Here is a 14,091-nt window from a genome sequence, read left to right as displayed (position 1 = left end):
AGTGGCTACATTTGGAGGGAGTGAGGCTGTCGCTCTATCTCGACGATTGGCTGATCAGAGCAAGCTCACAAGAACGATGTCTGGAGGACCTACAGAAGACACTTACTTTGGCAAGTTCGCTGGGACTTCTGGTGAACTTCCAGAAGTCACAGTTAATCCCCAGTCAAGAGCGGATATATCTGGGGATTCGGATGGTTTTTCCGGATTTTCGGGCATATCCGTCACCAGAGAGGATTGCTCGTTGCCGAGAGAAACTAACGACCTTCCTAGAGAAAGATGCATGCACAGCGAGGGAGTGGATGAGTCTGTTGGGGACACTCTCCTCGCTGGAGCAATTCGTTTCTCTAGGAAGGTTGCATCTCAGACCTCTCCAATTCTTCCTTTACCAGAATTGGAGGCGTCTCTCGGAAGATTTGAAGTTCTCCTTCAAGATAACAAAAGGAATCAAGAAGGACCTTCTGTGGTGGGCAGACCCTCTCCGATTTGCAGAAGGTCTGTCTCTACACATGCCGAACCCGAACCAAATTTTGTTTTCTGACGCATCGGAGACGGGTTGGGGTGCGTCCCTAGGGTCAAGAGAAGTGTCAGGCACCTGGCAGGGGGAACAGGTGTCCTGGCACATCAACAACAAAGAGTTGATGGCAGTGTGGTTGGCGTTAAAAGCCTTCGAGCCCCACGTCCGAAATGCTATAGTTCAGGTCAACTTGGACAACACCACAGCCTTGGCTTACATAAGAAAGCAGGGGGGGGACACACTCCTTCTCCCTGTACGAAACAGCAAAGGACCTGCTGTTGTGGTCTCAGGCAAGGAAGATCGTTCTCCTCACCAGGTTCGTACAGGGAGAAAGGAATGTCAGGGCCGACCTCCTCAGCAGGAAGAATCAAGTGCTCCCTTTGGAGTGGACTCTGCACTCAGAAGTTTGCCAAGACCTGTGGAGGTTATGGGGCAGACCTCATATCGACCTATTTGCGACTGCAAAGAACGCGAGGATAGACCTCTACTGCTCCCCAATCTCAGACCCAGGAGCAGTGTCAGTGGATGCTTTCCTTCTAGACTGGAGAGGTCTGGACGTCTATGCCTTTCCTCCATTCAAGATTCTGGGTCAAACCCTCAGGAAGTTTGCGGCCTCGGAAGCGACAAGGATGACGCTGTTAGCTCCATTCTGGCTGGCCCAAGATTGGTTCACAGAGGTACTGGAATGGTTGGTGGACTTTCCAAGAGCTCTTCCACAAAGAGTATCACAGGTATCACAAAAACCTCCCCGCTCTCAGTCTGACTGGCTTTCGACTGTCAAAAGTCTTGTCAGAGCGAAGGGGTTTTCAGCAAAGGCTGCTAAGGCTATCGCCTCAGCGAGAAGGCCCTCTACCCTTAAAGTCTACCAGTCGAAGTGGGACGTCTTTCGCTGTTGGTGCAGAAACCAGAAGCTTTCCTCTTCCAGTACCTCTGTGACCCAAATCGCAGGTTTCCTGGTATTTCTCAGGGAAAAATGCGGTCTTGCAGTTTCGACCATCAAAGGATATCGGAGCATGTTAGCAGCTGTGTTGAGGCACAGAAACTTAGATATCTCTGACAACAAAGATCTACATGATCTGCTAAGATCTTTTGAAACTCGCAAGAAAGCCTCAACTGAAATTCCAAGCTGGAATCTGGATGTGGTTCTTCGTTTCCTGAGGTCCTCGAAGTTTGAACCACCCCAGTCAGCCTCTTTCAAAGATCTTACGAAGAAGGCTCTGTTTCTTTTGGCTTTAGCATCTGCCAAGAGAGTTAGCGAGCTTCATGCTCTAGAAGGAAGGGTAGGTTTCAAAGGAGATTCCGTGATTTGTTCCTTCCTTCCTTCTTTTCTGGCCAAGAACGAGAACCCCTCAAATCCTTGGCCAAGGAGTTTTGAGGTTCCAGGTTTAGCTCCCCTGGTAGGGGAAGAGCCTGAAAGGACTCTTTGCCCTGTGAGGAGTTTAAGATACTACCTCCAGCGGAAGAAGACTCTTAAGGGCATTAAGGACAGACTATGGTGCTCTGTAAAGGATCCCAGTAGACCATTGTCTAAAAATGCTTTGTCCTTCTTTATTAGAAGTCTAGTGAAGGAAGCACATATGGCTTGCGGTGAGGATCAGTTCAAGCTTTTGAAAGTCAAGGCTCACGAGGTAAGAGCCATTGCTACGTCCTTGGCTTTCAACAAGAATATGTCACTCCAGAATCTGATGAAAGCAACATTCTGGAGATGCAATTCAGTATTCGCGAACCACTACCTTAGAGACGTCAAGATTACTTATGAAAAGTGCTTCGCGTTAGGCCCGTACGTATCGGCGGATTCGGTGCTGGGGCAGGGAGCTGAAGCACATCCTTTGTAAATTTTTCCCTTGTTGTTTGTATTGTGTTTTTTATAGTTGTTTGAAAGAGGATGCGGGTAGGCATCTCTTTCTATTCGTAGTACTAACATTAGAATGGTTAGGTGATCTGGTTTGTGGTAGAGCTCCCTGCATTGGTAGTGGTCAGGCTCTGTCATTTAAGAGGGCAAATCCCCGTTGACATGATCCGACTTGGATTCTACTGAGTAAGCGGATATCAAATCTCTTCGGTAGACCCAAAGAGTCTTTTCAGCTGTAGGTCACGCCCTCGCTGTAGCTCTTCAGGCTATGCAGACTAATAGACAGTACCTATGAAGTCTTCAGCCTTATCAGGTAAGAACCAAGGTTGTTAGTATCCCTACAACAAAGGTGGTTTCCCTTTTTTTCTTGTTAGCTCTGTCTCTTTCCCTCCACCAAGGGTGTCAATCAGCTAAGTATATATCTGACACGAAAGTTCATGTACAAAAATGATATTGTTATTTTACAATAAAGTTTTGTACATACTTACCTGGCAGATATATACTTAGCTTACGTCTCTGACGTCACGACAGAATTCAAAACTCGCGGCAAACGCGACAGGTAGGTCAGGTGATCTACCCTACCCGCCGCTGGGTGGCGGGTGTATGAACCAATCCCCCTTTCCAGTCATATTTTCTCTTCCACCTGTCTCCTGAGGGGAGGCTGGGAGGGCCATCAATCGTATATATCTGCCAGGTAAGTATGTACAAAACTTTATTGTAAAATAACAATATCATTGTTTCATACATTCAACTTCCCTGTCAGATATATACTTAGCTATGGACTCCGTCGTCCCCGACAGAAATTCGAATTTCGCGGCACACGCTGCAGGTAGGTCAGGTGATCTACCGCCCTGCCGCTGGGTGGCAGGAATAGGAAACATTACTGTTCTAGAACCAGATTTTCTCTGTCGCCGTAGTGTCAACATACATTGTTGCTACCTCCTGACTTGATTTTCGTTTTTCATCGCCATCGATCTTCTGGGCTGTCTTTTGCAGGGAAGTACTGGGTCTTTGGTTTGGCATATGCTTTTATTAACTTTTTAATGAATTTCGCTTCGAAATTTCGAAGAATATATTACGTGAAACTACCGAATTTTTCGGTATACACACATAGTTTGCAAGAAAGGGAAATATTAATATTTATTCATTAATATGTGTAATAATTGTTAGAACTTTATTGAGGAAATATAAAACTCTAATTTCCTACTTTAGGAAGTCAGAAAAGCATATAAATAGATACACTTCCTTTAGAAGCTTTGATAGCTTTTGTGCTAACGAGTAGTTAGAGTATTAGCAGTATACTAGTAGTTGTTGCATCCTCATCACCTTCTTACTCCACAGAAACTACAAGTTCATATTTGCAAATTTGAAGATAAATGGATGTTGCTCAAAATGCGAGCTCTTAAAAGGTAAGAAGTGAATATAGTGTTCCCCATTGCAGTGGAGGGTGCGTCTGATCGGCTCTGTCTCGCTCCCAGGCCTAGAGCTCTTCCAAGCTCCCAAGCCCAGAGGAGAAGGAATGTCGAAAGCCGTACGGAGGTTTCAGAGAATCCCCACCGGTCAGGCGTCCCCTCGGCAGGTTCTGTAGAACATCCCAGACTGCCAAGGATAGCAATTGGAAAGTTATCCTAAAACAGTGTATGTTTTTTCTTTTATTACCTAAACCTCCTTCCCCTTGGCGGATAAGGAGGAGGGATATTCAGCGACGAAGATTCTTATGAAGATACAAGAACAAGTCTCGTCATTGGTATGAATATTGAGAAAGGACGGTTTCCTTCCAATCAAGAGATCCCGTCCAGTGGACGTGCAGAGGATGAAAACGGACCGATACGGACAGCTCCATCCAAGGCGCCTACCAGGCGCGGGGCTCCTTGCGGGCGCAAGGCGCCTGCCAGGCGCCAGTCAGGATTGAAGATCCTTCCAGGCGCCTGCCAGGCGCCAGCCAGGATTGAGGATCCAACCAGGCGCAAGGTGCCTGCCAGGCTCCAGGCGCCTGCCAGGCGCCAGAAGCCAGCTGCAAATTAGCCACCAGCCAGGTGCTAGGATCTCCAGCCTCATCAGATATGGAGATAGAAATTGACCAGGAAGCTCCTCTTTGGAGACTTTTCACAGGATCAGCTTTCTACGGACAGGGACTTAAGATGTCGCACAGACGGCCGTCGCCCTTGTTGGGAGGTTGCTGAGACTGTGGTGGGTCTTTCGCAAGCACGAACTTCTCCTAATAGGGACGATAGTTGTCGCACAGGCGGCCGTCATCCTTGTCAGGATGGTTCTGATGTGGATAGGGGCATGGTGTGGATTCAACCCTCCCCTGGCAGGGACTCAAGATGTCGCACAGGCGGCCTTAGCCCTTGTCAGGTTAGAGCTGGGACTGCTGAAAGCCATTCACCTTGCGAAAGGAGGCACTCTCCTCTAGTTGCTCATTCTTCTCCCAACTTGACTGGACAGGAAATGGAAGATATATCGGAATTGGAAGACAATAAGGGGGAAGGTCTCTCAGTTTGTAAGACCTTAGCAACCCTTTTATTGAGAGAATTCGTTCAATACTAGTAAGAGGATATTAAAATCATCCTCCTTCTAAAAAATGCATCCAACCATTTCCAGAAAGAGTGGCAATCATTTGGAAATTGGACAAGATTCGTACGAGCTCTCATTCATTGATTAGAGGCTCTTCCAGATAATAAGGCGTACAGTACGGCCTTATCTCCAAGAGAATAAAAACTTGAGAAATTCTCTTCGATCCTCGGTTTTTCATTGGGGATCTCCTTCGGCTAATACCAATTCGTTTTTATTGACTAAAAGAACGAAGAGAGTAAAATGTCCATTCTCTCTCTGCATCGGAGAGGAAAGAATGTAGTAAGAAAATTTGGTGTATACGACTACTGTATGGCAAGTCATATACGCATACCGTAGTTACCTTTGTGGTTCGCAACGGAATTATCTATATCCTTACGGGAATTTCCTAGTAAGGACTACGGTTAAAGGGTTTGTTACGACAACACCTACTCAGCTTCGGTATTTAACGAAGGTTGTTTTGCTTAAATATGCATTATTGAGAGCTTCCTTAGGCTCGAGAATAATTTTATTATACTCCTTCATTGAATGGAGTAATTGGCAACTCAGGAAGAATGCAGCGAGGCAGCTAACGGGACTGCTGTCATTGTAAGCCAACACAGTACCATTTAGTTCTTGGTCATGAGCGGTTGGTTACATCTCTCTCTCCTACGGGATCGAATGGTTAACCGTATATTCCCCCTACAATCATGGACTTAGCCTCGAATTGGGGGGGATTTGTAGGCAAACATGAATAACATTGTTTTCGTTTTGCTAAGAAGTTTTCAATAAAAAGATCCCTTGTAACCTTTCGATACTGTTTACCGCAAGGTAACAGGATTATAGGAAAGAAATAGCGATATGATTCTAACGCAGCAGAGCAATATATTATATGATGCTCTCATGCTTACGAAAGCATAGTCTTATTAGAGAACATTCTAAAGAATCACACCAGAGGCAGAATCAAAATAATGGACTTGATAATTTCTCGATATAGCGAGTTATTAATCGAAGGGTTCAGTAGCCTCTCTGACATCAGGCTCGGTAACGGCACGGTTCGTTCCTGATTTCGTTCCCCGTCTAACTTGAAGGGGGTTCAATCCCAAGGAGGGACGAAATGATTTAAATCAATTAGGCCATTTCCACAGCTCTCTCATATTTCAAGAAGCATTGAGAATCTCTTTTTTCGCCCCTGTTCGCGTTAACAAGAGAGAACCTGTTTGGAACACGGACACGGAACGTAACGATCCTTAAGAGGTTCGCTGCACGATGTTGCACGTCCGTAAGAATCTTCTCGATCGACGATAATAACTATTAACGTCTGTATAAGCTCAGTTGGAAAGAGAGTTGTGGAAACCTGCGATACGTCTTCTTCATAGATCTTTTCGCAAAGTTGAAGACAAAGAGACTTCCTCTAGACTGCTTCCTTATCCTCGAACCAAGAGAGGTAGCAATATATGCCATCCTTTACTTTGAAAAGGAAATAAACATTAGTGATTTTTTCTCCATTGTATAAATTCTTAATGGACGCATTAAGATATTTACTGGCGTCAGAGGAAGAGAGGATTATGCCTTTTGCCCCTTTTTTGCCTTCGGGAAGCTGGATTCACAGAGTTCATGTCCTTCTTACAACACTTTTATAAAGGCTTTCACAAGAGAGGCGGTCTACTCTAGCCTCACTTAGAAAGGGACCTAAAAAACCTCTACACTCTGAGTCTGTCTGCGTGCAGACTGACAAGAAGTGATAGGGATGAGAGGATTTTGTAAGGTGAATGACAAGTGTCATAGAAAAGACATAGAAGTGCTGCAGATCGTGCTGGATTGAATGAGGAAACTGTTCTCTTCCGATACCTCTGTGACCCACATAGCGGTTTTTCTTCCTTTTCTGAGAGAAGAATCACCTTTGTATTTATATCTGCTATCACAGATTACAGTAGCAAGCTATACTCTGTCTTTACAAAGGAACTTGAAGATAACAGAGGACTAAGTTCCTCGGGATCTTACACGATACCTGGAGACAACCAACAGTAGGATATTATGTACTTCGAGTTGGAATCTTTTCGTGGCCCGCAGATTCCTTGTTCTGACAAGTGGGAACCTTCTCATCAAGCTTCTTTAGAAATCTTATGAGAAAATTCATTTTTTATCTTGGCTCTAACAACTACCAAAAAGACAAGTGAATTTAAGTTTGAGGTCTCGCATCGGATTCAATGGAGGCTCGACTATTGGTTCTTACCATTACATTATTTCTGGAAAAGAATTAACACCCTTCTAACCCTGCATCAGAGCTCTGAAGTTAAGGGACTTTCCCATTTGAAAGGGGAAGAGATAGAAGGGTCTTTGTGCCCGGTCAGGACGCTTGAACTTTATCTTTATTAGAAGAAATCGCTTAAGGGCTTCCTACAGAGTCTTTGGGCTGCGATGAGGACATGAAACGCTTCCCAGAAGGTATTCAGAAGGAGAAGACAAGAGCCAAGAAAGCCCTGAGATCGCCCACTTTCGGCTCAGAGTCATCTTCACCTTCCAGACCTCCTTCCCCTCCTTCGGACAAGGAGAGGGAAGATTCTACAACAAGAGACTTCCTTGACAGGCAGGAATAAAGCTCGTCAGCAACGGAAGTATTTACAAAGGATCCTCCTCGGAGGAAGACTCGTCTCTCTTGTCCGCGTCTACTGGATGTAACTGGCTACAAGCGCCTCCCCTCATCCGAGGCCAGAGGCTCAAGGTGGAAGAGTTCCTTCCACCCTTCTCCAGTCTCCTGATAAACTATTGTGGTTTGTTCAGGATCCTCGGGCAACGTAGCGCCAGCCAGGCACCAAATGCCAAACGGACGAAAAACGCCAGAGGCAGAGAGCTCGATTGAACGCTTTTATTGTCTGATGCGGAGAAGGAGCGGACCTCCAACCTGGCGCAAATGCGCCAGAGGCGAACAGATCGGACAGATGAGAGTGTCCGATGTGGACATCGCCAGCCAGCCTCGAGACTCCACCCAAGCTCGAAGCTCCAGCAAGTGGGGAGGAGCCAGCCAGGCGCCAGAAGCGCCAGCCAGGTGCCAGGCGCCAAAAAGCGCCAGCCAGGAGCCAGGCGCGAAACGCCATCCAGACGCCAGGCGCCTTACAGGCGCGAGGCGCCAGCCAGGCAAGAGGCTCCAGCCAGGCGCTAGGCGCCAGCCAGGCGCAAGGCGCTAGCCAGGCGCGAGGCGCCTGCCAGGCTCCAGGGCTTCATCCAGAAGAGAGCCATATTAAAGAACACCCTGGTCTTCTTTGAGACAAGTGTGATCTCTAAAGCACTTCATAAGTGACTTGATGATTCCTTCAGACAGCTGAGAATTAAAAGCGTGTGAAGTGCGAGCTTTTGCGAATTCTTGTTCTTTCCATAACAATATGTCATAAAGGACATATTAGCTGTAACATATGGGAGATGCAACTCTGTGTGGACTTCCCATTACCCAAAGGATGTCAAGTTAACCTGCGAGAGATCCTTCTCTCTTGGTTTATACGTGTCTGCGGATACGTTGCTGGGATAGGGAGCCGATACTGATCCTTGACTAGTGAGTTAAATTTATTTAACATGGTGTTTTTTTCTTTGGGATGTTTGAAAGTTGTTTAGGGATAACTCTTTTCAAATTAAGCACTAACCCTCGTGTTAGGATCAGGTGATCGGGATCGGTGTTGTGCTCCTTAATTATGCCACTAGGCATAGGTGTATTGTCATGTAAGTGGATAAGACCCCATTGACAAAGGCCATCAGGTTCTGTCGAGTAAGTGGATAAGACCCCATTGACAGTCCCACAAGATCTCTTAGCCATAGGTAACATCCTTGCTGAGGTTCTTGAGACGAAGCAGACTCCTAAGCAATAGCTAGGAAGTCAACCCTCCGTCTAAACAGATAGGAACCAAGGTTTTTTATATATTACCTACAACGCATGTTGTTTACCTGTCTAATCAGTAATTAGCTGTCTCTTACCCTCTGCCAAAGGTGCCAATCAGCTAAGTATATATCTGACAGGGAAGTTGAATGTATGAAAATGATATTGTTATTGTACAATAAAGTTTCATACATACTTACCTGGCAGATATATACGATTAAATGGCCCTACCAGCCTCCCCTCAGGAGACAGGTGGAAGAGAAAATCTGGTTCTAGAACGGTAATGGTTCCTATTCCTGCCACCCAGCGGCAGGGCGGTAGATCACCTCACCTACCTGCAGTGTGTGCCGCGAAATTCGCATTTCTGTCGGGGACGACGGAGTCTATAGCTAAGTATATATCTGCCAGGTAAGTATGTATGAAACTTCATTGTACAATAACAATATCATATTCTATTTGCCAGCAAATGCACTGAGGGTCCTGGATGCATACCTTATTAGATGGAACTGAAATTATTTTTTTGCTGCTTCTGTGGAGTGTCTTGGGAGTTTTATAGGCGCTCAGTAAGGCTAATGTTTTTTAAAAGTTGTTTTTATAACTGTAAAGTTAACCATGAATATGGTTTTTTGATTGAGGTCAGAGATGTGTATTTCTGGCGATGAAAGTTCACTCTTGACATGGTTCAGAAGTTACGTAAAGCCGTTGGTCCCCGTTGCTGAATAACCACTGGTTCCATGCAACGTAAAAACACCATACAAACAAAGAAATATAGAAATTAGAATTATTGTAAGAAGTGCATTACTGTAGACAACCATAAAATTTGAAGGATAATTTATATTAATAGGCATTATTTTCTCCTGCTGTGTACTAGCTACTTTATGCTTGCTGTGTAAGTCTACCCTCTTTTTTTTGTGCTTAAAGATGGCACATTTGCATGTATGGTACTTGCACAGGTTGTATATAGCTGAGTTAATAGATATGAAAGACTTATGATATACTAGTAATTGATGTATTGGTGATCAGAGTTTAACATTCTTAGATATATTTGTGTCGATGACAAGAATACATTATTAAACTGGAAATTATACAATACTTCATTTTCTAATTGACAGTGATTTTTTATTATTTCAGACAGTTGGATAGTAAAGCAGAGTTAAGCAAAAAATGCTAAAATGCTAAGATGTTTTTCTTAACAGGCAGCTGAATGTTATGGACGAGACTTTTGTGATTAACCAAGTGAAGGAAGATGCATGTTTTGCGTCTTTAGATTTCAACGCTGACATGAGAATAGCCAGACAGGCAAAACAAGACAATTCCATACTTCGTGATTATGTTTTGCCAGATTTTACAACTATTAAGAGGGGCTATGTCAGATCTTTTGAAGAGTCCACAGGAAAAGCTACAGCTGGTGAACAGGTAAGAACTACAGTCATTAGGCTGAACTCTTCTTATGAGAAGATTCGTGCCCTGCTTTTGGTCAAGAGTTAGATCACATGAATGAGTGAAGGTGCCAGGTAGTGGCATATAGACCTATGGGGTCCCAAAACCCCGTTCCTTGCTCAGGACAGTCAAGTCACTGACAGGTTCACTAAATTACCAATATGAAAAAATGTATAGTTAAAAAATGCATATATCTGTTTCAAATGCCATAACTGATAATGTATCGGAAAGTTAGGAGGGTCCACACATTTGGAGAAAGAAATACGGTTTTCTTTATACTTGTTACAGAGAAGTTCCATGCTTTCTTGTAGATGTGTATAGCATTTTTTGTGTGCCCTTTTCCAGTTAATCCGCCTCAACAATGAAAGGTTCAGTATTCCAGAGCTTCTGTTCAATCCCAACGATGTTGGCATTCAAGAAATGGGAATCACTGAAGCCATTGTCCATTCCATTAATAAATGTCCTGAAGAAACACGGCCTCACCTTTTCAGGTTTGTGGATAATGGTGTAGTTTTTGTAGATAAGAAAACCTTTAGATTACTTTATCAATATGATTTAAAAATGTTTCTTTCTTAGCGCTGAATTACTTTATAGGGTCAAACATTTTCTCAGCACTGAATTATTTAATAGGCTCCTACACTTGGCTTTTGGCCTAAGTTCTATATTCCATTTCCAATTTAATGTGGTCTTGCATCAAAGTAGTTCTTTCTACGTCTTCTGTTATGTACATTTTCTATTTGAATATGAATAAAGAAAAGTACATCTGTAAGTGAGCACATTGTCCTTTATAATATTCTCACTTCAGAGAAAAATTTACAGCTTATGTGATTGGTGGAATGTAACTTGGGAATGTTTCTTATATAATCATTGTACAAGATATATTGATGTTTTGAAGGCAACATAAATTATACACCATGTAAAAGGAAGTGAATCATAAGACTCAGGTTTAGCATTATTCTTCAAGTACAAGATTTACCTTTTAAAGGTTTAGGACTGGTATCACAGAAATTTTTGAAATATAAATGACTTTCTTTTACTTCCAGGAATGTTCTTCTAACAGGTGGCAACTGTAATTTCCCTAATATTAAAGACAGAGTGTTTAATGATGTAAGATCCCTAGCTCCTGATAATTATGAAGTTAATGTCACATTAGCTAAAAAGTAAGTAGAAAATTGAGAATGTTTGCTTATTACCATACTCAGAACTGTCAGTTATTTAAACATTAACAAAATAAAAATTAAGACTGTATGTAAGTTTTATATATTTGTTCTATTAAATGAAACTGCAGTGGATCCCTGTCTGTTTGTGGTTCCAGACTTGCGGCTTCATCTGTTCATGGATTTTTCTGTGAAATGTATATATACGTACACATTATTTGCAGAAAATTCGCCCATTTGTGATATTTTTCGTAGAGAAATATCCACTAATTATATTTTCATATTATTTTTGACTCTAAATGCATTTCTTGTAATAAAACTATTAAAAAAACTCTCATATAAGCATTTTTAGATGGTTTTTTGGTGTTTGGATTAACACAAACAGCAGTTATAAGCATTTTTAGAGGGGTGTCAAGTATTCACAGATTTTAGCTATGTGCGGGGGAGTTTGTGTTGTTGCAACCCCTGCGAATACCAAGGGTGGGTCGACTGTATGCTATTTTATAAGAATGATGCACATTTTGTTTTTAATGTATCTTGCTTTTATTATGTATTCTTTCAATATGTTTCCTACTGTGAAATTGATGATTTTTTTTCATTTATCATCATTTATGTATGTATATAAGAAATACTTTTGGAGTAGCAAAGTTGATAAGGCGATTGAAATAGCACAAAATTATTTGAGAAGGCAAAAAATAATGGAAGGCACTTCTTTTAGAAATTGCAGAATGAAGTCAGTGAAGGGGAATTTAAGGATACTAATATGATAAGAACTAGTAGAAAATGTAACATCTGAAGAAAAGGTGCTGATATGCCAGTCTCAAAAGTACATACTATAGGGATTAAGATTGTTGAAGCAGTGTAGGGAAATATAGGAGTGATGTTGAAAGAAAGTAAAGAATAATTTCTGTAAAACAATTATCACTTTGTTGGTAATGAAAATCAGCTCCAGTTTATTTAATGAAGCAACAGTACAAGTGCTGAAGACTATGAAGATGCATCAAGCAAGTGATGGTAATTTATCATAATACAAAATCCAGAGAGAAGATATTGGGAGGTTTTGCCAAAAGAAAAAAAAAATTTAGGCAAATGTTGATTTCCATTAAGGATCTACATTTTCCTTGACAGTTATACTAATAGAGAAATGAGCAGAGGATCAGGGAAAAAGTGAGGTCCTTGAGAGCTTCAGTATATAGAATACCTAGTATGTATTAGCATAATGATGAAAGTTGCAAAGTAGAATGGAAAAGAGTCTGTTAAGGTCATAGTACTAAAAGGTTGGATCATGTGAGGAAATTGCTGAATACTGGCAAATAATGACATCCATTTGTAATCATAGCAAAATGTAGGAAATAGAGTACGTGTAAGGTATTCTTTGTGCAGCAGGACATAGACTCATTTAAAAGTACAGGAGATCCTGATTTGTTTGACTGAAAACTGTTTAGATTGATAGCTAGAGAACGAGATCATTTAGCATGAGAATTTTATAAAAGATGGGCTGTTGGCAGACTGAAAAATCCACAAGGTTATGGACATGCAAAGAGGATAGGAGAATAGTTAGTTAGAGAAGTAGTGGATATGGAAATGGTAGAGAAGTAGTGAATATGGAAATGGTAGAGAAGTAGTGAATATGGAAATGGTAGGATTCCAATAAACAGGAAGATGCAAAATGAAGAAAGTTTATAAAAAATATTTTTACCTGATGGGAATTCGAGCGTAAGCGCACGGAATAGATCATAATATAAAGCAGTTTGATACCATAGAGTTACATTGCAGGACTTGCATTGCATTTTAGACATTGCAGAACTTGCATTGCATTTTAAATAAGTGCAGTTTGGAGCAAGGTGAAGTTAAACAAGTTATGAAGCCAGTAGAAGGTAGTGGTGCAGCTGTGTCAGAAAGGATACTAGTACACTAAATTAAATTTAGTAATGTGCACAGTGTAGGACACTGGGTATTTTGTTAACAGTAACCCTCTAGGGGAACAAGACAGATGAGAGTGGTGAGATTTTTTCAGATGTCTTGCCTCATAGAAAAACCTTGATGCAAAAAGTGTCAATGAATAACTCATGGATTTAAGAAAATGTGTTTTTGCATAAATCACAAGGTTAGGCAAAGGTATAAGCCCGACTGGCATTAGTCAGATGTCCTTTTCATTCCAATTTATAACCACATTCATCACCCCTGTGGCTCCGATTAGTGTAGATTAGAAGGAAGAGGTCATGTAGTTGATTTGTAGGCAGTTTGAAAGCAATATTATTTTGAATCATTATTTTTTCTTTACAGTCCATCTACATATGCTTGGAGAGGAGGTGCTGCCATAAGTAGATCTGCACACTTCCCAGAGATGCTGGTTACCAAAAGAGAATGGGAGGAAGATGGGTATAATGTTTGTCAAGAAAGATTCAGTGTTTAAGTAGGTAGCTGTGCTTTTGTATTTAAATGGATTCTCAAAATAAATAATTTGTATAAAATGTACTTTGCTAAAACCCAGTTACTGTTTTACAGAGATTGCAGCAAGTTGTTTTATATTTGGTTAGCTACACTTAAGGTGAGTAATTTAGTAGGTACAAGGGGTAAGGTTTTTTTTGTTTATGGAATACAATACTAGTAGCGGTAGTGTTCAATTCAACTTTATTTCACTACATAACCTTTGACTGCTTATTTCGAAAATACTTAACCATGTATGTTTTTCTGTTCTAAGTTC

General features: G+C 41.8%; 1 protein-coding gene across 3 annotated transcripts in view; it reads left to right on the top strand.

Annotated features, from left to right (window-relative positions):
* The window catches only part of LOC135196393 (actin-related protein 6-like), a 41,434-nt gene extending 27,576 nt beyond the window's left edge, over positions 1 to 13,858 (top strand). For all 3 annotated transcript variants that reach the window (XM_064223195.1, XM_064223196.1, XM_064223197.1), the window contains exons 6-9: positions 9,984 to 10,203; positions 10,573 to 10,718; positions 11,271 to 11,387; positions 13,671 to 13,858. In XM_064223195.1, the coding sequence (XP_064079265.1) occupies positions 9,984 to 10,203; positions 10,573 to 10,718; positions 11,271 to 11,387; positions 13,671 to 13,800 (613 nt within the window). In that variant the 3' untranslated portion in view covers positions 13,801 to 13,858. The remainder of the gene's footprint in view (positions 1 to 9,983; positions 10,204 to 10,572; positions 10,719 to 11,270; positions 11,388 to 13,670) is intronic.
* The last annotated feature ends 233 nt before the right edge of the window (positions 13,859 to 14,091 follow it).

The sequence above is a fragment of the Macrobrachium nipponense genome, chromosome 17 (genome assembly GCF_015104395.2).
Source record: "Macrobrachium nipponense isolate FS-2020 chromosome 17, ASM1510439v2, whole genome shotgun sequence".
Taxonomy (NCBI): domain Eukaryota; kingdom Metazoa; phylum Arthropoda; class Malacostraca; order Decapoda; family Palaemonidae; genus Macrobrachium; species Macrobrachium nipponense.
The sequence above is the reverse complement of the archived record's forward strand: the minus strand, read 5'-3'. Positions and strand labels throughout refer to the sequence as shown.